Here is a 27,805-nt window from a genome sequence, read left to right as displayed (position 1 = left end):
GAAATAAGATTTTTTTTTTTTAGTTGGAACAACTGTTTTTGTATTTTAGTATTCTACTTGTTTGGGTGAACTTTGTTAAATTATGTGTGTAAATAATCAGATGTTTGAATAAATCCAGTATGTCCTGTGTATGTTACTTTTAAGTACTTGCTCCTTTATTATTTAATCTAGATATATATTTTTAATTTAAATATGAATGTTTTTTGTTTTAGGAATATGGCATTTCCAAATTAGAAAAGCTTGAAATTGCAAAGGGCTATTGCACCCCTCTTGTTCGAAAGATTCGCTCCGACTTGCAAAGAACTCAGGATGACGACACTGTGAACAAACTACATCCGCTGTACGAAAATCTGTCTGTTTCTGTTTGCCTTGGAATGTGAATTTCAAAAAATGAGTTATTGTGTTTTAGTGCTATGCTGTAGTGATTTTATAGCTCTAATTAATAAAATCAATAGAGCCCGGCTTTTCACGGCAATAACCAAATACATATTATTTATGTCATTGCAGTGGCTGCTTATATATACACCAATTTAACATATTTAGTTAATATTCATTTTGACATACTTCATGGCCATTTATTATGGTGTGCGCACACATTTTGAACATTTTGTGACATTATAATAATCTGGTTATTTAGCAACACCTGTTTTTAGCACCTTGATACAAAAGGAATTAAATAAAAACCTCTCAGTGAGAAGAAGTAGGGGAATAGAACATTCCTTTCTAGAATTACGCTGCAGAAGGACAATGACGTCTACAGACATTATTTGTCCAAAGAATAAAACTCTCACATCACCACTTTACTGGGACTGTAATGTCCAAACCTGATTTGCCTTATTCCTGTTAATTTAATCCACCCATTTAATATCACATGATTAGTAACTTCAGTTCCTGAAGAAGTGTTGACCTTAATAAAGCTATGAGCACTAACAAGTTAGGGAATGTTGTATATTATGCCAGACTTGCAAAGATGAAATAATTTTAGATAACTTTTTCAAAATAAAATAAAAAGTATAGAATTAATGCAGATTTAGATAAAAATCATAAAAGATGCACACAAGTTAAATGACCACTATAGACACCCAGACCACTTCAGCTCAATTAAGTGGTCTGGGTGCCAGGTCCATCTAGTGTTAACCCTGCAGCTGTAAACACAGCAGTTTTAGAGAAACTGCTATGTTTACACTAGGGTTCATCCAGCCTCTAGTGGCTGTCTCACTGTGAAAATCACAGTGAGAAGACGCTGACGTCCATAGGAAAGCATTGAGTAATGCTCTCCTATGGACTGCGCATTCAAAGCTGAGGTCGGCAGACGGAGGAGAGTTCCCCAGCGCCGAGGGAGCCCGGTGCTGGAGAAAGGTAAGAGTTTAACCCCTTCAGCCCAGCGGCAGTGGGACCTTGGGGGTGGGGGGAACTAAGACCCTATAGTGCCAGGAAAACTAGTTTGTTTTCCAGGCACTATAGTGGTCCTTTAAGCCCAAAATATGTCCCTTTATAATATAGCTTTTATTGAACAATTGGAAATGAGTGATATTGTAGACTAACCACCCTTGTATTTATATATGTGCTAAAACTGCATTCACATATATGTGCTCTTTATATTTTATTTATTGCTACAGATATTCTAGAGGGGTTATGTCTCCAGAACGTCATGTGCGAACGCGCCTCTATTTTACCAGTGAGAGTCATGTTCATTCGCTATTGTCAATCCTGCGTTTCGGAGCACTGTGTGATGTAAGTTTTTTGCCACTCCTTATACAATCTTCTATCCAAGCACCTTACAAATGCAATGCACCTTGGATACATTATGGTGCAGGCAGGGGCGTATTAAAGCCGCCCCCCCAAATGCCCAAGGCAAATGCCTTGTTAGCCTTGCGGCTAACAGACATGCTGGGCTGCTGCTGGGCGGTCGGGCGGCGCTGGCGGGCGGGCGGCCGGCGAGGGAGCACTTCCTTTGAGCTGTCTGCTCAGCTCCCTCGCGCGCCGCACAGTGAGGCTGGGAGCCGGAATATGACGTCATATTCCGGCTCCGCCTCCCAGCCTCACTGTGCGGCGCGCGAGGGAGCTGAGCAGACAGCTCAAAGGAAGTGCTCCCTCGCCGCCCGACCGCTCAGCAGCCACTGGACCACCAGGGAAAAAAGAAGCCCCCCCCCCAGCATTCCCAAAGGTAAGGAGGCTGGGGGGGTTAAAGTAAAAAAAAAAAAGCCACTGGACCACCAGGGAAAAAAGAAGGCCCCCCCCCCCAGCATTCCCAAAGGTAAGGAGGCTGGGGGGGGGGGGGGTTAAAGTAAAAAAAAAAAAAAATGTGTTAATGTGAGTGTCTGTTAGTGAGTGTGAGTGTGTGTGTGTCTGTTAGTGAGTGTGAGTGTGTGTGTGTCTGTTAGTGAGTGTGAGTGTGTGTGTGTCTGTTAGTGAGTGTGAGTGTGTGTGTGTCTGTTAGTGAGTGTGAGTGTGTGTGTGTCTGTTAGTGAGTGTGAGTGTGTGTGTGTCTGTTAGTGAGTGTGAGTGTGTGTCTGTTAGTGAGTGTGAGTGTGTGTGTCTGTTAGTGAGTGTGTGTGTCTGTTAGTGAGTGTGTGTGTCTGTTAGTGAGTGTGTGTGTCTGTTAGTGAGTGTGAGTGTGTGTGTCTGTTAGTGAGTGTGTGTCTGTTAGTGAGTGTGAGTGTGTGTCTGTTAGTGAGTGTGAGTGTGTGTCTGTTAGTGAGTGTGTGTGTGTGGGTGTCTGTGTCTGTTAGTGTGTTTGCCTGTGTGTGTTTGCCTTTGAGTGTGTATGTATGTTAGTGAGTGTGTGTGTCTGCTAGTTTGTGTCTGCTAGTGAGTGAGTGTGTGTCTGTTAGTGAGTGTCTGTTAGTGATTGTGAGTTTGTCTATTAGTGTGTGTGTTTCTGTTAGCTAGTGTATGCGTATCTGTCAGTGAATGTGTGTGTGTGTATTTAGAATGCAGGGCGGGGTAAAGGTTGGGTGGGGGGGGCGCGCGGGGGGGGGGGGCGCCTGAGTTTTGTTCTGCCTAGGGCAGCACAAAACCAGGATACACCACGGGGTGCAGGGCTGTCCCATGTTTCCTGGTGCTGATAATTGAAACCATTTGCAATACTCCCTACAAGTGTATGCTCAACCCCCTTTGAAAGATGTCACATTGGAAAACTTGAGATTCTCACCCCCATCAAAGTACCTAAATTGCATGTGCCAGTTGAACAAGCAGCATTCTATAGAGGTCCCTACCAAACAGGCTTCTTTAAAGTTTACCTCGACAGATTACGAAGACTGCTTGACAGAATATTAAGGGTATCTTTCGTTTTTGTTTCCTTTATTTATCTTTGCTTAAGGAAACAAAGGATGAACAATGGAAAAGGGCAATGGATTACCTAAATTTTGTAAATGAACTAAATTACATGACCCAGATTGTGATTATGCTATATGAAGACCCAAACAAGGTGAGTCAAGCTTTAGATCTCTTAACTTTTTTTCTTTTTTTTGAAGCATGTGAACAAGAGGAACCTTACATTTTATGGTTTTGTTTCTTGTAGGACCTTTCATCAGAGGAGCGATTTCATGTTGAGTTGCACTTCAGTCCTGGAGCAAAAGGCTGTGAAGAAGATAAAAATTTGCCTTCTGGATTCGGATACAGGCCTGCATCTCGAGAGGTTCTGAGATTGTGTTTTTATTTATTTTATTAGTGTTGTTAATGTTTAAAGATAATGGCAATGGGGGAAAAGTAATGTCGTTCTTATTATTTAATTGTTGTTTTCTTTCTGTAATCTATGCTATTGCAATTTCATTTAGCACTTCATTTTAGAATGCAATGGAGCCATTGCAATTATTTCTGCTGGCACCCAAAAGTTTTTAATATTTTGTCTAATACGGGTGGCCAATACAGGGTTGATAATATCTTACATGAAGACCTACATTTGTCTTAGAAAGTTGGGCTTGAAAATCAAGACTTACCATTCTGCTTGATCATTATGTGTCTTCAGAGCGAAAGTTCCAAGAAGCACACTCACAGCAATGACAGCGACGAGGAGCCCAATGCTCACAGGAGAGATGAGCCTGACCGAGCGTTGGTGATGTTTAAGCCTCTGGTGTCTGATCCTATTCACATACACAGGAAGTCTCCTCTCCCTCGTTCCAGAAAGATAGGCTCAACAGAGGTAAGTGTTTGCAGGTGGTGTATATCTAACAGGTCAGCTCATCATCTTTTATTTTTATTTATTCTTAAATTGTTCTCAACTCTCATAGTTATTATACCTTTAATGTGGCTATCTGTTTTTCAGAGACAAGACAGAAAATTAAATATTTCTTAATATCCTTATGGCTTTTGTTTAAATATTTTCAAAGAACATTTTAAGTAATCAGTTGTACAGAATTAGAAGATATTCTGGGAGGGGGAAAATATTTCTTTAATGCTACTTGTAACATTTCAGTTGTGGTTGTTTCCTTGTAGAATTTTTTATTCCTATGTTATTAATTGCTTCAGCATACGCTGTTTATGGCTGTCACAGCTCTAGAAATTGTGGCATCGCTATACTGTGGTACCACCATGTACTGCAAACTAGATAGAGCTGAAAATGTGCTCCAAAATACATTGAAACTCAAATCAAATTAATATACACTGCTGTTTTTTTTGTTTGTTTGTTTGTTTTGGTTTTTTTGCTTTAACGTTTAGATGTAAAATCTTAAATTCATTGCACTTTAGAGATTTCTAGAAGCAGTTGTTTCTTATCAGGTGAGTTTGAAATTGCAAGACACTCAGGTGTAAATTGTACAGAAAAGAGGAAAATGGTCTCATGTAGATGCATGTTGATTATGTTGTTAATTCTAGTGTGCCCTATTGGGTTTAGGTGTGCTTGCATTAAGCCAGGCCAACGGGAAGGTTTCACAGCTGAAGTCCAGAGTTTAGCCACTGGTGTTAGACTTGTCTTGCTACTCCTTAAGGTTCATAAATGAAGTCAATGAGCATACAAGGCCAAAAGGGAGACTAATGCTATGTAGTTAACAAGCTAACATTTAATTTTTTTTATTAAATAGACTGTAGTGCAAAGGTTTGCAAACCATACCTAACTTGGTGCAGCTTTCATTTCCCTACACTGTGATCTAGTTTTTAGGTATCTTTCTAATAATCCCTGCATAATAATAGCTTCTAATACATGTATAAAGCCAAGTCCATAAAAGTAATGAATACAGGAATAAGTAGCGATTTGCTACCTTTCATGCCACACATTAAAGGCTACAAGCAAGTTTTTCCTTCTTTTCTGGACTACAAATAAGGTTTATTTTTTTTTGTTTTGTTTTGTTTTTATTTATTTTCATTTTTTTATGATCATTTGGCCTTGTTTCTAACTTTTGCATGCTTTGCTGTTTTTTGCCCCCCTTTTTCTCACTTCTAGGGAGAGAGCCCCCTGAGTGTGTCTAGCCCAGAGTGTATCGGTACCTGGATGCATTACACCAGTGCTGTGGGTTCTGGGCGTCGAAGACGCAGATCAGGGGATCAAATCACTTCTTCCCCTGTGTCCCCCAAATCATTGGCTTTCACATCCAGTATTTTTGGCTCATGGCAACAGGTTTTTAAACTTTACTTCACTAAACCTTTTTTTTGTATAAAACCAGAAAACCCAAAATCTGTATTAAAGGACATCTAATCCCTGTATCTTCTCTTTTTCTAGTCTCCCTGCCCCGTGTTAGTCCATTATACGATTAAAGAAAGCATAGTGTAAACTAGACATGTCACTATCGATCTATTAATTAACAAATTACAAACCTCTCTCCTATCAGAGAAGAAATAAAACGTGGGTTTAGCTGTCCTTTTATAGCATCAAATAATCTGGCAATCGATCAACAAAATAGCCAATAAATAATAAAATGATGCTATGAAAACAATGGGGGTGAAAATATCATTGATGTTTTTGTTTATTCTCCAGAGATGTGTTTTATTTCTGTTCAGTGGCTCGATGTTAACAATGCAGCAACACTACCCCAGCACTAATTGCATTGTCCTGTGCATTGGTACTTAATGTATTTGCAAACATTACTTCTTCCAAGAACTGTTACTAAAAATTACAAATATTCGAGCACTTCTTAATCAGCCGTTACCTTTTTTTTCTTTTCTGTTAATGTTAATAATGTGGTTTATTTTATTTATTTATTTTTGTTGCAGTTGGTTTTAAACCAGCTTTTCCCATGTGGGTGTTCAAGCCTGATAGACAAAGTAGTACAATTAAACAATTTCTAACTAATAATTTGAGCAGAGCCGGAAAAGCAAAATAGCCGAGTGCATTTAGTGTCTATAGGGGATATTTATGACAGTGTTCTTTCTGAAAAGTGATGGTTACATTTTTGTCATTACATGCTTGTATTTGTTGAAGCAAGTGTTCTGAAAAGTGATGGCTTTCCTAGCATGACATTTCGGCAAAACTGGTCGAAATTTCCATTTCAGAAAAGATAATCAAGTTGATAATGACAAAAAAGAAAAGTGAAATAGAACACTTTTCTGGCAAAATAAAATATATATATTTTTTTTTTTTTTTGGTTTGTTTTTTGGTTTTAAATGAGGGATATACAAGAATGCCTGTTATGGCCAAAAAAGTTAGAGATGAAAATAAAAAAAGCTAAATTGACAGATTTAAGAAATTGTGCTGAAACATGTGAACACTTTGATAAATCTCCCCTTCAACTTCAATTTCCTTTGAGTTTGGGGCATGTTCTTTTTGGAACTTCATGTGCTATTGCCCCCCAAAAAAGCACCGAGATATTTAGCAGGTTCTGCAACCTTCAAATGGGAAAAGCTGGCACAGTCACATATGACGAGTAACTATTATTTTATGGAGCCTGTGGGATTTTCTTTAAACTGAGTTTATAAATGGTCACAGAATAATGGAAGAGGTTCTGTTCAGCATCCACCTTTCCTTCTAAGAGCTTAGCCAACTCCCATTGGCTGCGAGCACAAGTGAGATTGGAGGAAAAGGTTCTCCCGTACATTGGGTACAAGCTATGATATGTTCTTTGGTTTCTCTCTTCGGACTCATGCATGGATTTTGGTGACTGTCTTGTTCCATTTTTCAGACTGTCAATCTCTGGCTTCCAGTTTTATTTTTCTTTCCAAACAGGAACAGCTTAGAATTGTCTGTATGGTTTGCAAAAGAAAACTCTTAATTGTATGCTTAATTGTTTTGTTGTCTTTTTTTTCCCACTTGTATGTTCATAATTCCTGTTCTCATGGCTATTTTGAATGCTGGCTTTGCACCACCTCATTACACAGGACCTCATCTGTGAAGTCAAATCCTTTCAGAGGAGGATTTTTGCATGACTATTGTTTTTGTTGTTTTTCACTAACATGCATCATGCATCTTTTTAACTATATATGTCTGGGACAGGTTGCTATATCAGAGTTCACATTGTCCTTTAAGAATATCACTAGCTGGTTTTAATATTATATCTTTAATTTTAGGTGCTGTCTGATAACAATAGTCATTTGAGAGCAGCTAGACTCTTGGAACAGAAACATAGTGGTTTAGGTAAGTATATTTATCCCTTGTATTCCATGCTAAAAAATATTTTAATAAAGTGCATTGCTAACCAGTAACATGGCAGATGTGTGCAGTTTTTTTTTTTTTTTTTAACATTAACTTAAACCATTGACTTAAAAAAAAAAAAAAAAAAAAGCAAACAAGCATGGCCTAATTTTATGTTTTGCCATAAGAAATATTTAATAATTTGCAGCACCGAATATGCTATAGTTGTTGAACAAATAATTCGAAAGTTGCTTTGATATGGCTGCCTTTTTAAAGCACTGTGCTGTGATGCAACACTCCACATTACCTTGTGAAATACTATTGAGAAAACTATGAAATATTTAATTCTAACCAATTCGGGTACCAGGATTGTACCCAACGCATTTCACTGCATGTCGGATTCATCTCTGGCACAAATTCTTCACTACAATTACAGTAAAAAAATAATAATAATCTGATGTCCTTAGCACCGTTTCCAACTACTATTCCTAGTAAAAACTGCATATTTATTTTTGGTTTGTTTTTGTTTTATGTTATTTTTCAATGATTACGTTTGTCATCAACATCCATTCAATTCCGATCCTTTTTTCAATTTTATTGTTTTTTTTTTTTTGTTTGGTTTGCTTCAGTTCGCAATATGACATGTATTTTTTTTTTTTTTTACTCAAATAGATGTATAGATGGTAGGGCTTTATTATGTATTAATTTATATTGCTGCACTGTGAACTATTGAGAATTGACAAGGAAATTGCAAAATCTAAGCCAAAATAGATCAATCTAAAAAAGAAAAGAACTTTATCTTCGATACCTTGCAATTCCTTTTTTGCAAGTCTTAATAATCCGCAGTCTGTGAATAAACCATTCATGAATTTGTGTGATTGAATGCATGCACAGGTCCTAATCACAATGGGGTATCCTTGTGAATTACTAAGATTTTGTGATTAACTTTTTTTTTAGCTGCCAGAAAAGTCTTTTTCTACACACTGATTGAGCACTGTAGTGTTTGCATGTATTTATAGGATTTCACTCTTTGGTTGTACAACACACAGCTGGCAGTTGAGCGGAGCAAATCACATTTTATTAAGATGGCCAATAATATTTAACTCTGTTTGCCATCTCTGTGGTCTATTGCTTAAACAGAACCTGGAGAATTTGTCAATATTTCTTTCTTCCCATTCCACTTGTGCGCTGTACATGTGCTGTGCTTTCTGTACCTTCCGCATTCCCTGTAGACATTGTCTTTAATTCTGTGCCACCTTCTGCTTTTTTATCAGTTTTTCCATGTATCCATCCTGTTTCTAAACAAAAGGGTTTACAATAACCTTCATTTTCCAAAGTAGTGTAGTCTGGTTTGAATGCTTTTTATAAGGCTTTTAGCTCTTCGTAAGTGAAGCATTGCATGTTTTAACATTGAAGTCTTATAGTGGACATTTCTCTCTTTATCGTGTTTTGGCCATAAGATGGCCTGGATATAATTTGTTATACTTGAGATAAATATATAAAAAAAAAAAACTTCTGTAGTTACTAGCATTTTTGCCCTTTTGCTACCTGTTTCCTGTCCTTTAGGATATGCAACGGACACCTTGTTCTTGATGTGTTGTAAACCTTTTAACCCTTGGAATATAATCTAAGTTAAAATGAATTTGTAAATACTATAATAAACACTGTATGAATCTTGTAATATATAAGATTATATAATCCACTTGGCACAATTACAATCCTCATGGTGACTCTAAAATAAAATAAGATCTATGAGAGATCATGTACACGCGTGTTATAGCTTGGAGGAAAGACAAGATAGAAACATTTAAATACATAAAAGGAATCAGTAAAGGAGGAGACTATATACCACAACAAGAGGACATAGTCTTAAATTAGAGGGGCAAAGGTTTAAAAATAATATCCGGAAGTATTACTTTACTGAGAGGGTAGTGTACGCGTGGAATAGCCTTCCAGCTAAAGGAGTTTACGCATGCGTGGGATATGCACAAGGCTGTCCTAGACTTAAGATAAGGCCAGGGACTAATGAAAGTATTTAGAAAATTGGACAGACTAGATGGGCCGAATGGTTCTTATCTGCCGTCACATTCTATGTTACGTGATGGAGGTCTAGATTTTCTTTTTCTTACGTCGCTGAGCAGGTTTGGGGTGCCATATATTTAGGACGTCCAGATGAATCTGACCACAGGGCTACAAGATCAGTTAGTGCCTAACAGCATATCGTAAGCAAGGAGCTAGTTAACTAGATATGGTGCTTGGCATGTCCAATGTTAAACTATTGAGATTTTTCCCCATGGTTATCTTTTCCAGTGTAGACCTTTATTATACTGTTTAACCCCCTTTAAACCTCTCTGCACACATGAACTTTATCATGGAGCTGGGTCACACATGACTGTCTCCCTGCAGACACCCAATCACAGAAAAAAGAAACAAGGAAATCTTGTTTTGGGAAGTGTAAACTCAGCAGTCACTATTGGAGCTCTCTGCTCAGAGGTAAGGAATCTAGAAGCGTTCCGTGCTCCCTGCAGCTTGTAGTAAGCATTCGTGTATTTTAATTCATTCCCTCACCTGCTTCAAAGTATTTTTTTCAAACCAGGTCCCTGTAGACTGTTAAATAGGTTTCTAAACTAGATCCTTGTAGACTACTAGTTATTTTTTATTTTTTTTTTTCTTCCTTGCCAATCACTAGTGCTATATTGTGACTTCTGGACTTATTTTATTTATTTTTAACAAACTTGTTTTTGTTTTAAACGGATTAATTTATTTGTTTGATACACGTGGCGGTAAATTTGCACTAGTATGGGGGGAAAAAAATCAAACGGATGAGAAAAAAGTTTAAAAATGTAATATGCAATATAAGAGAGGACAGCGAGATTCCTTTCCGGACGAGTCCTGTTATTGTTTTTATTATTTTTGTTTATCTTCTTGTCTGTTACATTTACAATCTGAAGTGTACATTCCAGTCTGTATTTTTTTTTTTTTTTTTTTTTTTTATGAACAAGCTAATGGCTGCTGATGAGCTATTAGTTGTGTGAAACCAGTCTTGCTGTTAAACTTTTTGATAGCAGATTTACCATTATCTGTTTGGTGAAATAGCGTGCCAGTATGTGACATTATACTGTCAAGTTTAAGCAATCACAATGGTGTTAATATACATTTAAGGACTTTATAAACCACAGAAAACACTTTTATGACAACTAACCAGTACACTGTAAAAATGTGCAAACACACAGTGTTTGCACATGACTACAACTAACCTCAAAAATACCTGACACACCAGCAGCTTGTCAATTCGTCCTTAAAGGAACACTATAGGGTCAGGAACAAAAAATGTTTATTCCTGACCCTGTAGTGTTAAAACCACCATTTAGGTGGCTTGCCCTCCCTTACTCCCTTTAAAAAGTAAGAAAACTGTCCTTATTTCCAGAGCTCCGCAGGATCTCTGACGCTACCCCTGCCCAGATCTGCCTCCTTGACTGACATCAGAATTAATGATCTCTGTCAATTCAATGCTTTCCCATAAGAAAAGGATTGGATTGGCTGAGATCGTCAAGGAGGTGGCGCGGGGCCCAAACGCCAGCCTGACCAATCAGCATTTCCTCATAGAGGTACTTTGAATCAATGCATCTCAATGGGGAAAGTTCAGTGTCTCCATGCAGAATGTAGACGCTGATCAACAGTGCTGCACTACCCCAGGAAGCACCTCTTGTGGCTGTCAGAGGAGTGGCTACTGGAGGTGTTCCCAAGCTGTTATGTGAGTGCTGCCTTTTCTTTAAAAGGCAGTGTTTACATTAAAAAGCCTACAGGGATTGACCATACTCTCAAGAACAACTACATTAAGCTGTAGTTGTTTTGGTGACTATAGTGATAACACTTGATAACACTATATTAACATAGTGAAATGGGATTAACATTACACACTCACAATGATATAATCATGCTTAAACAAACACACCTATACATTTTGATTTAGAACACAACAGAACATGCCTGCTATTTCCATCACGATGGAACTATAAAACAAAGTGTCAAACAAGCAGTCAGATCATTCCAAGGTAATAGCTTAACCTCTCAATCTTATTTTTGGGATTGTGTGAGAAATGATAACTCCAGTTAGGCCCAGTCAATACCAATTTGTAACTTCGTTGGCATTACAGACTGAAAAAGGCTGTGACACTTTTTTTGCGCCGTGATCAGGAAACACATTAGATTAGATAACCGTGCTGAATTGTAATGTTTTCCTTATTTATTAAGGAGTACCTGCATTTGTAATATCTGCATATCTTCTTCGAAAGGTATGAGTGGGTTGTGTAATGTTAAAAACAAAAGCACTGTAACATTGTGTTCCTTTGAACCATAGTTATTCTTTCTAGCCATTCTACTCAAATGTACATGCCGGGTTGCTGGTATTTCTGTGAAACATGTCCTATTAACAGTGATTGGGCTTGTGGGGTTTTTGTTACATCCATATAATAGGTCTTAAGGACTTTTTCTTAAAGGAGCATTTAAAGGGGCACTCCAGGCATCCAGACCACTTCTGCCCATTGGAGAGATCTGGGTGCCAACTCCCAACTCCCACCACCCTTAAACCTGCAAGTGTAATTGCGTCGCTGGAATCCCCATAAGAAAGCATTGAATAATAATAATATTTGAATAATGCTTAATGGAGGTCTAATGCGTGTGCGGGAGGAGCTTGACCCAGCGCAGAGGGACATCAGGTAAATCACTGAAGAGGATTTAACCCCTTCAGCAACATGGGATGAGGGGTGTGGGAGGGGCACTGCAGGGGCCAAACGGATATGTTTTCCTGGCACTGGAGATTGCCTTTAATGAAAATGATTTTGTATACACCAGTTCTGTACACTTTGCAACATTAACACTGACAGCACTTGTGACTGTCACTAGAAGTGTTCCTGTGAAAAGATTGCAGGAACATGCTATAGACACCAAAACCACTACGTTAAGCTTTAGTTGTTCTGGTGACTATCGTGTCCTTTTAATATTCACCTTTGAGCAGGGGTTTATAGGATTTTCACAGTTCCACAGTTTCACAGGATTTTCACTCAGCAATTTTACTGAAAAAGGTCTTAAGTGTGCTTGCAGGTCTTAAGTGCAATGAGAATTCTCTTGCTATTATTCCACGGCACAGTTACAGCTAAAACAAGTATACATTCCAGTCCTAGTATCAGTCTTTAAACAATCTAACAGTTCATCTAAGGACTGAAATATTGATTATTTACATTGTTAATGCCATTTGAAAAAACTTATGCAAATGTATAAAGGTAAATGTCAGAAAATTAATGAAGTTGTTACTGGGCACACAAAGCACACTTCTATTTATATGTATTTTAACTGATGCAATCCTCGTGCCAGATGGTGCAGAGATGTGAGACGTGACCCGTTGGTTGTAATTCAGTTAGTCTTCATTTATCCTAATACTTGTTTGACAAAGTTTCCTTAACAGAGTTCGGTGGACATTGATGGTTTGTAGTGAACAGTATGAATAGGCAGACAAATACAAATGCAAGGTTAATCAGGCTGAATGGAATTTTTGCCATCCAAAATAAAATCCGGCATTAAGTGGAGAATCAGGGCCTAGCCAAAAAATCAGGCTGTGTTTCTCGGGTCAGTGATTAAAGTCTGTTTAATATGCATTGGATGGTATTTGTAGAGGGTCCAATGTTCCACCTGATACAGAATTCTATCAAAGAGTACAAGTAGATTAAATGGTTTCTTTTAAATTGTGCTTTACTCAATGTATTTAGAGTGCTTTTCATCTGTTTATTAGACTGGTGCACAAAAGTGTTTGAGCCAGTTTGTTCAAATCAAAATCCTTTTACTACAAAACCGTGGAATCAATTTGTCTGGGATATTCCTGTGGATTATTATTCAGTTAATAGGTCTCCATAGGTAAATCTTAAATTAATCGATTAGTTCACATGTAGTTTAAAAGAATTATTATTCTGACGGGCTGGCTGAAACAAAAAATCTACAAGTAATTAAATTATGTTGTATTGGGTTTGCCCATTTCTTAGCTTTGCCTTTTACATTCGATTCTGATACAGTTTAGTTTTCTGGAATATAGGCGTTCAACCTATACATATAGTAACTGAATTAAAAGAGCGCTTTAAGCACCATAACTATTGCAGCATGCTGTAGTGTTTCTGGTGACTGGAGTGCCCTAGCACACATCCACCAAATTGCTAATGGTTCAACTTCTTACCTAGGCTGCGCCACGTGCCACTTCATGCCTCTATGAGCTGTCCGCTCTGAGCTACGCCTGCTGGTGTTTGGCTTAGCTCCTTGACTGAGAGCATGGCAGGACTTGGCTCTGAAGGGCCAACAGAAGCTCCTTACAGGGGCTCCCTCCTTTCACCGGCAGTAGTGACTTACTCGATGGACCCCAGATAAGAGTAACTTGCAAACTATCCCAGATCCCTATGCACATTTAAATAACGGAGGATTTTCTAGTCTTACTCCAATGGCCATTTAAGTGTAAGCTCACCTGCCACGTCAAGGTTAGACCTCTTGGGTGAATCCTACTCTAACAATTCGCCTTGCTGTCTTCAACTAACAGAGAACTGAAAACAAAAAAAATGAATATTTACGTTGGGGGTGGCAGGGAACTCCTGGCACCATAATAAGTACTGCGCACTGTAGCAGTTATGGTGCTTGGAGTGTTCCATTAATATTTCTCACATGGTTATTCACTTGTTTATATTGTCTTAGTATATTTTATCTCTGTATGTGGGTGTGTACTTACATATTTCCAATGCCTTGCAATATTATTAAGACTACTGAACAATTATCGCATTTTACTGCCAGTCGGTATATTGAAACTTCATTTTGTTTGCTACTTTATCTGGAAACATTTAAACTCAAATTATATTAAGATATATTAAGTTGGGAAACATTGTGAAGAAAAATAATAAAAAAAAGGTCGGTATTGAGGTAGATGTGATGAGCATTGAGGTCGGTATCTGTTGAGGTAGACGTAATGAGCATTGAGGTCGGTATTGAGGTAGATGTGATGAGCATTGAGGTCGGTATCTGTTGAGGTAGACGTGATGAGCATTGAGGTCGGTATCTGAGGTAGACCTAATGAGCATTGAGGTCGGTATCTGTTGAGGTAGACCTAATGAGCATTGAGGTCGGTATTGAGGTAGATGTGATGAGCATTGAGGTCGGTATCTGTTGAGGTAGACGTGATGAGCATTGAGGTCGGTATCTGTTGAGGTAGACCTAATGAGCATTGAGGTCGGTATCTGTTGAGGTAGAAGTGATGAGCATTGAGGTCGGTATCTGTTGAGGTAGACCTAATGAGCATTGAGGTCGGTATCTGTTGAGGTAGACCTAATGAGCATTGAGGTCGGTATCTGTTGAGGTAGATGTAATGAGAATTGAGGTCGGTATCTGTTGAGGTAGACGTGATGAGCATTGAGGTCGGTATCTGTTGAGGTAGACGTGATGAACACTTAGAAACAATGATGCTATTGGTCGCATCATTATTGCCAAAAGTTGGTAGATCATTTCTGTTAAAAGATACTGACAGATTTTCTTGCTCATATCCTACCTTTATTTAAGCACATCTGGAGTTGGATATAAAGGAGGAGACTGACTGACTCACCATGGAAAAAGTTCTTATGGTCAGATGAGACCAAGACAGAGCTTTTTATCCACCATTCAAACTTCTATATGTATTGAAAATGCTGTCCATAGAACATCACTTTACCTACAGTGAAGTATGGTGGTGGCAGCAACACTTAACAGGAGTGCCTTTGAACATCAGAATCTGAGAATTTTGTTAGATTTGTAGGAAAAATTGATGGAGGAAAACACAATGCTAAAAAAGCTGAAGCTTGGGAGAAAGTTTCACATTACATTACAGCAGGGCACTGATGAAAGGCAATTTTAAAGTGGCTGAAAAACAAAAACTTTAAGATCCAACAGTGGTCCAGCTAAAGACCTTATTTAAATAATTTTGAAATTCTGTGGCACTATGTGATAATTGCAGTCCACAAGTGATTCCCATCCAACCTGAACCACTGGGAGGGGGGGGGGGAAATCTACTGTGAAGAATGGGCAAAAATTACTCCCAACCAAAGGTTTTTGGACTACCACCGCTTTTTCATACATCGCTGATAACTCTTAGAGCTACTTCAACTTTCATACCAGAGCCAATAACATGCTGGGGAGATCCACACGTTTGAAACTGTAGTCCATAGCAAGTTTCTGGTCACTGATCCTTTTGGATCATAGTCCATGCTTTGGTTTAAAAAAAAAAAAAAGTGTTCACTGCTAAGGGTATCTACAGAAATGCATGTCTGTGCTCATTTGCATATAAAACAAGGTCTTCTCAAATTCCAACTTGCAGTGTGTGTGTATATGTGTATACACATATGTTTTAGGGTCCCTGCTTGTGTTTAAATTACTCCCCACCCCCACCTCATTCTGGGATTCTGCCTCCTATCAAGTCGTATTTTCTTCTATGGTTATAGATATTTTTATTCTTATTACTGGTGAGATAGCTTGGTAGATTACTATACTAAATGTAAGACCCGTTCAGACACCATGGTTGCATGTTTTTTCTGGTAAGATCAGCTTTATATGTCAAGGGTCTGCGGCTGTTCAGATATATACCATTAAGTTGGGTAAATGAAACCCAACACATGGAAAACAAAACTTTTTAGAGCCCTTACACCCTAAAAGGTTTGTAGTTTATTTGGATTAAGTTAATAAAGGCTTACAAAACTTTGCCTGAGTTGTTTTGAATTATACGTTTTAAAGTAGTTTCAGGTAAGGATACAAATGTAATCAATACACTTCGCTCAATAACTTCAGGTTGAAGGTTATAATTACCTGAGGTTTCTTCCAAGGTGCACCTACATGCATCTTAAAACATTTGCAGCTCATTCAGAGTACTCCCAGTGATGGATTGAGATGTTTCATTGTAAGTTACGCACAGAGGACCTTCAAAGCTTTTTTTACTTTTATAAATCCTATCTGATCAAGTTATAAGCCATACACCATATTAAATATATTATGTACAAATTGCTAATTTACATTCCTGAAAGGTTTGTGCATCTTAATTTACCCACTTACCTCTATAAGACTTATTGTAATGATATAGGTACAAGGGACATTATGGCTATGCCATGTTCAGTTGTACCAGATGTAAACTAATTAAATAAAGTCATGCGTTATAGAGCAGAAGATGGCACAGGATATAAAAGGAAATATATATTTTGATGTCATTCTTACAGTCTGTACTTTTTATCAACATGGAAACATCTAGGTTACCTTGCATGTTGCATGCATCACTAATGTTACTAGAGGAACACCAGGTTGTTTGTATGTGTCTTCTCTAACTTCCACTAGGGTCTCACTGTGCGGGTCTGTTTAGCACTTCCGTTCTTGGTGGCTCTTCAAGTGCACCTAATCTCCTGGATTATGCTCGTGCTCATCGTAAAAAGCTGACCACCTCTGGCTGCATTGATGGTATGTGCACTCATTTATGCACAAAGTCCTAGCAAAAGCAATAGCTTCTGGAACTAGTATTTAAATACTGATTGATGGCACACTCGCAAAGAATTCTGAACAAGAGTATGGTGTATGCTTTATCAAACCACTTGGGACTTTATCTGCACATTACAATTTTGATCAGTTTTTCTTTTATATATTTTTTTTCAAATCCCGAAGATACGGTAAATTCTTCACATGTTGCAGAGGAACATCTCATTGGCTCTGAGAACATTAATCATAGATGAATAATTTGCTAAAATACTTATTTAGTGGTTAGTTAAACCGTCATATAGATATAGCCTAATATAGAAAAATATGCAATCCAAGGATTTAGGTTCACAGATATTAAACATTACTTTTAATTTAATCTTGTTGACATCCAACTTGAGATTACCCTGGTTTTCCAAAACAGCCACTTCCCTGTTTATGAGAACATTTAAATATTTTTCTGTACATTAATTTGCTGTGGCGAGCACTGCATGCTGCTGAATTCTAACACAGTTCAAAATACGGACTTTTAAATTAATTTTTTTTTTATTTATTTTTTTTTCTTCCTCACTTATATATTTTTTTTTTCTAAATTCTTTTGTTTGGTAGCTGTTATGAATTTCAGGTACCTTTTTTTCTCTTTCTTAGACGCCACACGCAGCTCTGCTGTTAAACGATTTTCTGTCTCATTTGCTCGACACCCAACCAATGGTATGTTTTGTTTATTTCAAACAATACCCCCTCGCTTCATTTATTTAATTTTTTTTTTTTTTATTATCATTTAATTTTTTTACATTTATTTTTCTTAAACCTGGGATGTAAATCTTCTCGAGTGATCATCTCACCATGGAAGTCACCTTTCACAATCAATTATGTTACTAAAAAAAAAAAAAATCAAAAAAATCTATATTTTTAGACTTTTTTTTTTTGACCATGGTCATTTACATAATAAATTTGTTTCATATTTAGCAAAGAAAGATAAACATTGCCATTAATCAGCAATGATACATTGTATTAATCATATTATTCCTTTATTAACCATTTAATTTCCGTGTAATCTGTATTAACCATTGTGGTTATTTTTGTATTTGGTCAACTTTTAAACGTTTTTAAAACTGGTTGAGAACTTGCCATGCTTGTTTCATGTTAACTTACATCTTCTATTTCAGGTATTTATTCAGCTGGGCTATATAAATCTCTAATTTCTAGCCTTTTGAGCGATTTCTTAGACTTTGCATGACCTAAATATACAAAATTGTGTAAATGTCAGAAAACGAACATTTATATAATATTTTAGAATTAGAGTTCTCGTTGAGTGGTTTTCAAATGGCAATTCTTAACAATATTGATCATTTAAGAATGGATAACCCTTGTTTTGTAAACTTAGACTACCAAAAGTAGTAATGCCATATCTCCAAATGTTTATAGGAAATACATTTTTCATGTTTTTATATATATATATATTTTTTTTTCTCCCTCTGATGTATGGACTTCACCATCACAAACATTTGCAATACCCGTTCTTGGATATATTCTGCACAGTTGGTTCTTGGTGCATATAGTTCATTGCGTAGGATGTATGCTTTGGTTATTGCTTTGTATGTGCATACCCACCAGAAACCTATTCATAACTAATCTGGGACTCTTGTCCAGATATCCTGTTTATTTTGTCGTTTGGTGGACAATAGGAAGAAGTGACTATAAAGTTCAATACAAGCTTGATGTTTAAATGCCCTCACAATGGAGGTACACAATGCTAGCTAGCTACATCAGAAGACTTTCTACATGGGGTGCTCTGATTGGAGTAAAAAATGGGTCTTTAGACTGTCAATCTTCCTTGCTCATTTTACATTATTTTTTTGATTGCCTTACTAAAATGGTAGGTTTTCACTATAGGGTCAGGAATACATGTTTGTGTTTCTGACCCTATAGTGATCCTTTAACTTTGTTTTATGCTAACATTTCTTTTTGTGTCCCTCCACTCAAGCAGAGTCTGTATATGACCCTAGTAGGCTGGTAGTTGAATACATTTTAGAATTGCTGATATTGCGAGAGTTTTAGCTTCTTTAAATCTCCACTCTGCCATAGACTGCCATTTCCTGAATTAACCTGTAAAAATAAACGCAAAAATATTATCGCACAAACCCCGTGTTTACATATCACATTTTTTCCTTAGCTACGGAATTCTATTATTCCAGTTCTTTCTTTTATCTTGAGTTTGCTTTTCTGGAAACCTTTTTAGGCCTTTTCCTTTTTCTGTGCCTGTCCGCCATCTATTACCTGATGTCTTGTTCTTAAACATTTTGCCACAGGCCATAACCTACATGCTGCGTCTCACCTAGTTTTCTTTTTTAGCTCCCATGGTCTCTGGTTCTTGGGATCTTCCTACTCCCCCATTCCAATTCTATTTTCTATCTTTGTGCTTGTTCCGTTTTCAAATTTATTTATTTTTCGGTCCTCCTTTTCTATTGCTCACTCAAGAAATATGCTTCACTCCATCAAAAAATGACTTCTGTAAAGTCTCCTTAATGTCTGATTGAATGAGTATTTCTCATTTTTATCATACAAGCAGTAACATAATATTGGAGAGATTGAGATTTTGAAGGCCAAATAGTGACATCTAATTGTGACTGGCCCTTCTATTTGACTAACTCATATTTTAGTTTCTTGAATCACGTTATCTGCCATTTCAGCAATTCTGGTAGACCATGGATTTTGTGTTGCTAGATATTGACAAGTGAACTGGGGGATCTTGTACCTGATCAGTTTTTTTTTTTTTTTAACCTGAAACTGCTCGAACTGTCTGCAGCAATGTAGCCACTCGATAAGTGGTGTGTGTTCACATACAAACATGTAAACAAAAAAGGTAATACATGGCTAATGGTATGGTTGGAAACATGTTGGACCTGCTGCTTTATACAATTTTACATCTCCAAAACTGTATATGATTCGATGAGAAGTGTTTTTTCCACGTGAAGGTTTTTAATAAAAGCGTTAACTAGCAAATAATGGAAATCTATGTTTGCAGCTGGGAACAAGACGGATAGATATAAAACTTGCACATCATAAGTATGTATTATTGGTGTTGAGAAGGAAAAGCAATATTACACAATTATCTTTGCTCAACAAAATTAACTGCACCAGAGATATGTAGCGTACAGTAAGTGCTGATAATATATATCGTGTGTAATAACTGATGTGGGTATTATTATTATTATTATTATTGGTATAGTCCTGTTACGAGCACAATCCATTACTCCAGAATCTCACACCACCATTGATGCACTGAAATGTAACCATGCAAACACTGTTTTTCAGGATTTGAGCTGTACTCCATGGTGCCTTCAATTTGTCCCTTAGAGACCCTTCACAACTCCCTGTCATTGAAGCAGGTGGATGAATTTCTCTCTGCTATTGCGGTTCCTTCATCGGATTCTTTCCTGGATACACCATCGGCATCTCCATGTACAGTACCTTTCTGTATTCATATTATTGATATAGAACCAGCAGTGTGATGTATGACTTGTATATGGTAATAATGGTTAACAGAGCTCAAAATTTCTATTCCAAGCCTGGCCTACAAATAACTTGCCACTACTAAACCTCTTCTTACTCTGTGACCTGGATATGGACAGGGTGACGGCGTACAAAGCTGCCCTCCCCCACAATAGATAGTGAAGTATCACACAATATGGGTCCTGTAACTTAAGGAAGTCAGAAAAAAAATCAAATACATTTTCTGCTATGCATTTACAGGCAAATTTGCAAGCACAATATACAGATCTAATTGTAATCATGATTTAAAATAGTACATCTTTTTAAAAGTTAATGACGGTGAAATAAATTAACTTCACTGTCATTGATAATTAAATGTGTGCAAATTATAAAGAGGGAGAGAAATGAACTAATTTAGGATCTCTCTCCCCTATTATCTGTCAGTCTGTTTGGGAGGTGTGGAGGCTATATTCTGCAGCATTTAAAGTACTCCTTGCACAACACTGGAGTTGGGTGAGAGCTAGTGACTGACTGGCAGTATGTTTATTATTTAAAAGAACACCATAGTGTTAGGAATACATATACGTGTTCCTGACACGATTGTGCCCTGGTCAACACTGCATGGGTTGAAGGTATTTTACTTAACTTTCATCCCTCGCAGCTTTGTCGCAATTTCTCTGTCTGAAATTACCAAAAGGAAAGCAAGGGTGCATGCGCAGTAAAATGCCACACTGCACCAATCAGATGATCTCTGTGAGACCACATGATAGAAATAGCAGAGTTTAACTGTATTATTATACAGAAGTGCCTCTAAAGGCAGGTTAACCCTGCAAAGAAACGATTGCCGTACATGCAGAACATCAATGCTTTCAGCTGCAGAGTTAAAATGGGAGAGAGGGACATTGAGATGAAGTGGTTTTGCTGTCTGTAGAGGGGCATTGAGATGAAGTGGTTTTGCTGTCTGTAGAGGGGCATTGAGATGAAGTGGTTTTGCGGTCTGTAGAGGGGCATTGAGATGAAGAGGTTTTGCGGTCTGTAGAGGGGCATTGAGATGAAGTGGTTTTGCGGTCTGTAGAGGGGCATTGAGATGAAGTGGTTTTGCGGTCTGTAGAGGGGCATTGAGATGAAGTGGTTTTGCTGTCTGTAGAGGGGCATTGAGATGAAGTGGTTTTGCAGTCTGTAGAGGGGCATTGAGATGAAGTGGCTTGGCTGCACTTAGAGGGGCATTGAGATGAAGTGGTTTTGCAGTCTGTAGAGGGGCATTGAGATGAAGTGGCTTGGCTGCACTTAGAGGGGCATTGAGATGAAGTGGCTTGGCTGCACTTAGAGGGGCATTGAGATTAAGTGGTTCGGGTGCCTTTAGCACCACTCGTCATGGCTTCAGATATCCGATATACAATCCCTTTTTATTAAGGTGCTCACTTCAAACAGCCACAGAGATTTTTCTCTTGCAAATGATGAGTGGACATTTTGAGCCCTGTTATTATTCAGCATATTTTAAAAGTGCTTTACACTTATTATATCCTATTACACAAGGGCGTGTGTGGTTAGAGATTAATAGCCTTGAAAGCTATGAATGGAAAGATGGTTCTGGAGTCTATGCTTTAATATGTCTAGAGAAGTCAACCGTTTCAGTGTATTGAATCAGCATGGCCAAAAGCTAACTCTGCTCATTCAATTCCTGAAATACACCAGAACGCTACATCGATCATAACTTGTTTTATTTAGCGATATACTTCCTTTAAAAGCACAGCATGTCAATGAATGTCTGCATTCGCTGTCATTCCTGAGCACAAGTAGGAATACGTTGCAATTGCAATCTGTACATTTCTAGTAAGAGTTGGTTAATACTTTATGGATATGTGCGTCACCTACTAAATCTCTTTCTAGAACATGCATATACACTACTTGTTATCGACAAACTGCTAAACCACACAAGGCCTTCCCACTACAATGGTGCCATGTAGAGTGTGGATGCTCACAGCTGTTTGTGGTTGTATTGAGGTCTTATTTAAAGCAAATATTGCAGTAGTTCTTTATATAGATTTTTATTTGTATTATCTATTATCTTGTGGCAGCTACTCCTGGGTACTATAGCGTTGGTGGCAGGAAAGTATCTCTAAATACCTACACCCCGACGAAAATCCTTCCAACACCATTGTTTCCTTCTGATGTTGAAATGCCAGACTCTGTTACTTTGCGTAAGTAAATTTCTACATAAAAACTCAGACACCTTTTTTTTTTTTTTTTTTTTTTTTTTTAATGAGATGTATTCATTTTTAAATGGGGAATTTACATCATTGACCAAAACATTGAGAATCATCCATAAACACGTGTTAACCTTTTTTTTTTTTTTTGTCCTAAAAATCCCGGTTATTAAAGAGTCGGCTAATGAAATCACCAATCTGGTTCACAAGGGCAAGCATTGAAAATGAGGAGGGGAAGCCAAAACATTGTTTTGTCTCCCCAGTTCTTTGCATGCTTTGTCTATACTGACTTCTAGATATCTTGATAAAAGTCCTGGTGAGGACTGAAACATACCATAGTCTGGAGAAACATGAAGTGCTCCCAGTGCCCTGGCAATATATAGGGAAGGGGGTAATATATATTTACTCAACACTTAGAACTTTCACCTATGCCATATGCTGTATTGGTGTAGTCGGATGTACCTCCAACCATTGGTGAATATCGAAAGATACCTATAGGCCCCTGACTTCTTAATGCAGTAGGCTGATGATTTGTATGATATTTGCAATAATAACAAACAACTCCTCGATTTAATTCTTTAGAATAAGTAGGTCAAATGATCACAATCTGTTAGCAAAAAAATTATCTACATGAGTCACCATGAGAATTTTTGTAGATAAATCATTTTAAGAAAAGTATTTTCAGCTCATTAGACACAAATACAGAGATTTTTCACAAAGGAATTCTCTCTCATACAGCGGCAGTAGTGCAGTAGAAATTATGTAAAGTTTGCTTCTTGTAAGTCATGCATGGCTCTGTGTAGACTTCAGGGTCACTAAAATGCACACAGCCAATAGTTTCCTTGTGCATTGTAGTTCACAGAGGAATCTGGTGAACATTACTGGCATAGATAGTAAGAGACATGCATTGTGTTACCATCTGTCAAAACTGACGTAATATTAGGACTGCTACCAGCAAACACAAGTAATCAAACGGCGATAAAAACTTCCTAGGCTTTGTGTGTTAATAATGTAGAAGGAAAAATGAAATGGTAAGAAACCTCTCCAGTTAGTATAGTCTGCAGAAATTGACTATTCTATGACAATAAAATGCTCATTATCATCTCATTGCAAATGTATTTACTTATAACACTGGATGTTCCTTTAAACACTCACTGACCAAGTAAGTCTTATCGGAATGTCTATAATGTTTACTTGCTCCCACCTTATTGAAGTTTAGCAAGAAAATCTAAATGTTAAAGACTTGCTCACTGTCTATTAGACAAGTCTTTGCTAGCAGTATGGCTGTTAGAGCATTTTTGGTAGATGTAGTCAAAAACATATGGAGGGCCGAAGGTTCCCCACCCTTGCAGTAGACAGAGCTATAAAACAAGTTGCCAAAATGGTTACTGCCATTGTCCATCTGATGTGCCTAATTACGCTACCTTCTTTTTAGTGCATCTACTTATAGCGCACATAATTTCACTATGTGGATTTACGCTATGTTTTGCATATCTTTTTATTTCTAGATAGTCAGCTGTTTTCCTATCTTGTTGTATATACTATGCTTATACTTTTCTTAATTTTGATTTTTTTCTCCTCCATTTGCAGGGAGCAGTGAAACAACGAGCTCAACCTCTGATGCAGATCACTTCCCCACTCAAGATAGCAATAGTGGCAAAGTAGTTTCTGACAAACCAATTTCACATCAAGAGAACTCAAAACATGGTTCTTAAAATAAAACTGCAGACATCTCCCAATAGACTAGGCATTTGACAAGTCTGTTACCAGTAGAGGTTCTCTCTGCACCAATACTAAAATGCATATTCTAGGTTTTGTTTTGCTTTTTTGCGGTTTTTATTTTTTACAATACAACCTCTCTCATTGTACATAACAAAGAATAATCATAAATATGGTTTGTTTACATTGTAAATAGCCAGTAAAGTTAATGATAGCTAATATGCTAGCAGCTTTATTGATGTGTAAATACGATTTGCAAGTTGCTTACCAACTTAAATTAAATTTCTATATTTTTTTAAATACGTTTATTGGACTGTAAAATGTCAATTTTCATGTTACACTGAAAGGTGCACTGTATGTTTGTGAACATCTCCACGATAAATGTAAAACCTTTGAGATACCTGTACCAAAGCGCCAAGGTAAAGTATCAGATCATTTACTCCAAGTAATATAGGTACAAGCCATGCTGATTATCGTTTTTCCATTTGTTTTTCTGCACAAAAAAAGTATTTATGGTAACATTGTTTAAATAAAATGATAAAGTGTCGCGAGCAATATATAGTGCTTAACCTTGTAATCGTATTAATAATAATGAAATGTAAACGGTTACAGAACATTAAATGCCATGCTGTAGAAGTAATCACACCCTTATTTACACAGAGCTAGGGTGAGTCCTGCCTGCCTGGATATCCTTCCCAAATATATATTCTTCTAATAATATTAAAAGCCACCTGTGCTAGCAAATAAGTGATATTATTGTTTTTAATGGCTAAAATCAGATGAGTTGATCGCAGCGCGTAGATGTAGTATTTCACATCTGGCATCTATTTAATTTTCGAAATAAGCAACCAAAACCAAGGGTGGTCAGAAGGTAGATCACCTCTCCTTCCTCCTCTCTCCCCCCTTAGTTTTGTAGAGCTTCATCTACTATCATTCTTTGTCAGATTTATACAGCCTTGGATCTGGCTTTTGCCACTCATGCCTTCAGTGTCTGTAATAAGCACAAAATAGAAATAAAGCTGCTGGACTATGTTATCTGCTAGGCAGAGTGGTCTAAGGATGGTAAGAATTCTGTATTTGTGATCCTCGTAAAATATCTTCTGCTGTGTATCCTGAAAATTACTTTGGGGCATATAGTAGACTTTTTTTTTTTTAAATTAAATTAAACACATTGTACTGTTCTGGAACAGTTTTAGTGAGTCTGTGCGGACCATTAAATATAAAGCAAATCTGTGATCAGCCCAAATGTCAGTATTTTTTTGTTTACTGGATATATAAAGCTGTGTGTGTCCTATGGGTGAATGACAAGAATGCAGAATATACACAGTGTTTTCCTAAAATGATACATGCTTCACTGAAGCACAATCATTTCTATTTAAGGGAACGCTATAGTGTTAGTCCCCACGCGGCTCTGTGATAGCTGGGAGGAAGTGATCTGAATGCACTTCTGCCCAGCACCATCTAACACAGGCCTAATCCTGTGGCTACGAATATGGAAATAATGACTTGTGTTTGTGTGCATGTGTGTGTGTGTGCATGTGTCTGTCAGTGTTTTTTTTTTTTTTTTTTTGGTAGTATAAGTGTGTGTATCTATGTGTGTGGCACTGTGCACGTGTATCTGTGTCAGTATGTTTGTGTGACAATGTATGTGTACATACTCATACATCCCAGCATTAAAACACCAACACAATACACCACTGCATACCAACACTGCACACAACGCACGCCCACAACGTCAGTGTGACACACACACACACACACACACTAATGCATTCAAATGGCAACAGTTCATACACACACACAATCCATACTAAAACATGCTTACATTCACACACCCAAACACTGCTCATAATTACAACCAAGCAAGGATGGGAAAATGGTAGCTAGCCAAGCATATTGAGGTTGCACAACCATTAAAGATCTACTTTTTGGTCCTCCTTGGGTTAGAGTGGGGTCCAAAAAAAGTACTTGTATCAGGGCCCCCTTTACATTAGTTCTGCCACTGAAGGCACTACACACCAATTCTCCATCAGAATTGTATAAAGAGAAGAATCTTCACATTAAGCAGGATGGATTATGTTGTGATAAAGTCCACCTGACTGGAGAAAAGGATTCAGAGTTTGATTCTTGTCATTGCAACTTTCTGCATGCCGTGTTTCATGAGATCCTTCTTTTGAAACCAACAACAATTACAGTGATTGATGATTGAGCTGGTCACAAGTCTGCTCTGTTCTTTGGCAAACCAAACGTGATAGTGCTGCATTTATGGGTATATATGTTGCAATAAAAATAAATATTGGTCATGTTACAGATTTATTTCCACTCTTTTGGAAACGTGCTTTTCAGCACCTCAGCTAGTGCACAACCAAATGTTTTTGTTTTAATTCCAATTCTGTATGTAGTAGGTCATGTTTTTTTATGTTCTACTTTTCCATAATAATTATGTGACCAATGACCAGAACATATGTTTGTCATTAGTGTTGGTGTTTTCATTATGAATTTAAAAAAAAAAAATACATTTTTGTATGGTTACAAGCTGCCTGTATAAATATATGAACCATGTTTGTTGTTTAACATATAGTCTATGTAAATTAAACACCAACAATCTGTTGTATGTGTTGTCTAAATATTTATTGGAAAAAAATATATAAATTATTTTGTGATGTTAAAGGGACACTATAGTCACCAGAACAACTACAGCTTGTTGAATTTGTTCTGGTGAGTAGAATCATTACCTTCAGGCTTTTTGCTGTAAAACTGTATTTTTTCATAGAAAATGCAGTGTTTACATTACAGCTTAGTGATAACTTCACTGGCCACTCCTCAGATAGCTGTTAGAGATCCTTCCTGGGTTATGGCTGCCTAAAATGCATCCAAACATTCCGTATCTCCTCCCTCTGCATGCAGACACTGAACTTTCCTCATGGAGATTCATTTATTCAATGAATCTCTATGAGGAGATGCTGATTGGCCAGGGCTGTGTCTGAATTGTGCTGGCTCTGCCCCTGATCTGCCTCTTTGTCAGTCTCAGCCAATCCTATGGGGAAGCATTGTGATTGGATCAGGCTGCCACTTCTGCTGATGTCAGCAGGCAGTGGGCAGGTCAAAAGGAATCCGGGACAAAGCAATCAGCTCCAGGCTTGAATACAAGTAAAATTTTACTCGATTTAGAGAGGCATGATGGGACCAGGGTGGCTAGATGGTGGTTTTAACCCTATAGGGTCAGGAATACATGTTTTTTGTTCCTGACCCTTAGTGCTCCTTTAACTTAGCTTCATGAATTCTATAAATACTGTATGCTCCTAAACAATTTAGGTTGTATACTCTGCTGTAAGATTTTTATTGGCACTAATTAGAAAGCACAAAAAAAACA

The 27,805-nt window shown here is 37.5% G+C and overlaps 1 protein-coding gene and 1 long non-coding RNA gene across 12 annotated transcripts in view; both read left to right on the top strand.

Annotated features, from left to right (window-relative positions):
* PPIP5K2 (diphosphoinositol pentakisphosphate kinase 2) overlaps positions 1-25,414 on the top strand; it is a 77,137-nt gene extending 51,723 nt beyond the window's left edge. The window contains exons 20-32 of one of the 11 annotated variants that reach the window (XM_063453658.1): positions 213-340; positions 1,620-1,734; positions 3,323-3,430; positions 3,524-3,640; positions 3,971-4,144; positions 5,381-5,554; positions 7,438-7,504; positions 9,908-9,994; positions 16,880-16,999; positions 17,660-17,722; positions 20,330-20,476; positions 22,585-22,707; positions 24,304-25,413. In XM_063453658.1, the coding sequence (XP_063309728.1) occupies positions 213-340; positions 1,620-1,734; positions 3,323-3,430; positions 3,524-3,640; positions 3,971-4,144; positions 5,381-5,554; positions 7,438-7,504; positions 9,908-9,994; positions 16,880-16,999; positions 17,660-17,722; positions 20,330-20,476; positions 22,585-22,707; positions 24,304-24,428 (1,548 nt within the window). In that variant the 3' untranslated portion in view covers positions 24,429-25,413. Of the gene's footprint in view, positions 1-212; positions 341-1,619; positions 1,735-3,322; positions 3,431-3,523; positions 3,641-3,970; positions 4,145-5,380; positions 5,555-7,437; positions 7,505-9,907; positions 9,995-16,879; positions 17,000-17,659; positions 17,723-20,329; positions 20,477-22,584; positions 22,708-24,303 lie in introns of all 11 variants that reach the window. The other 10 variants (XM_063453649.1, XM_063453655.1, XM_063453648.1 and 7 more) reach the window with 10 other exon arrangements.
* LOC134610617 (uncharacterized) lies at positions 14,590-15,550 on the top strand. Its single transcript, XR_010090866.1, has 2 exons — positions 14,590-14,630; positions 14,664-15,550. It is a non-coding gene; the product is annotated as an uncharacterized LOC134610617 (long non-coding RNA).
* Positions 25,415-27,805: the final 2,391 nt, after the last annotated feature.

The sequence above is a fragment of the Pelobates fuscus genome, chromosome 5 (assembly GCF_036172605.1).
Source record: "Pelobates fuscus isolate aPelFus1 chromosome 5, aPelFus1.pri, whole genome shotgun sequence".
In the NCBI taxonomy this organism is placed as follows: Eukaryota; Metazoa; Chordata; class Amphibia; order Anura; family Pelobatidae; genus Pelobates; species Pelobates fuscus.
The sequence above is the reverse complement of the archived record's forward strand: the minus strand, read 5'-3'. Positions and strand labels throughout refer to the sequence as shown.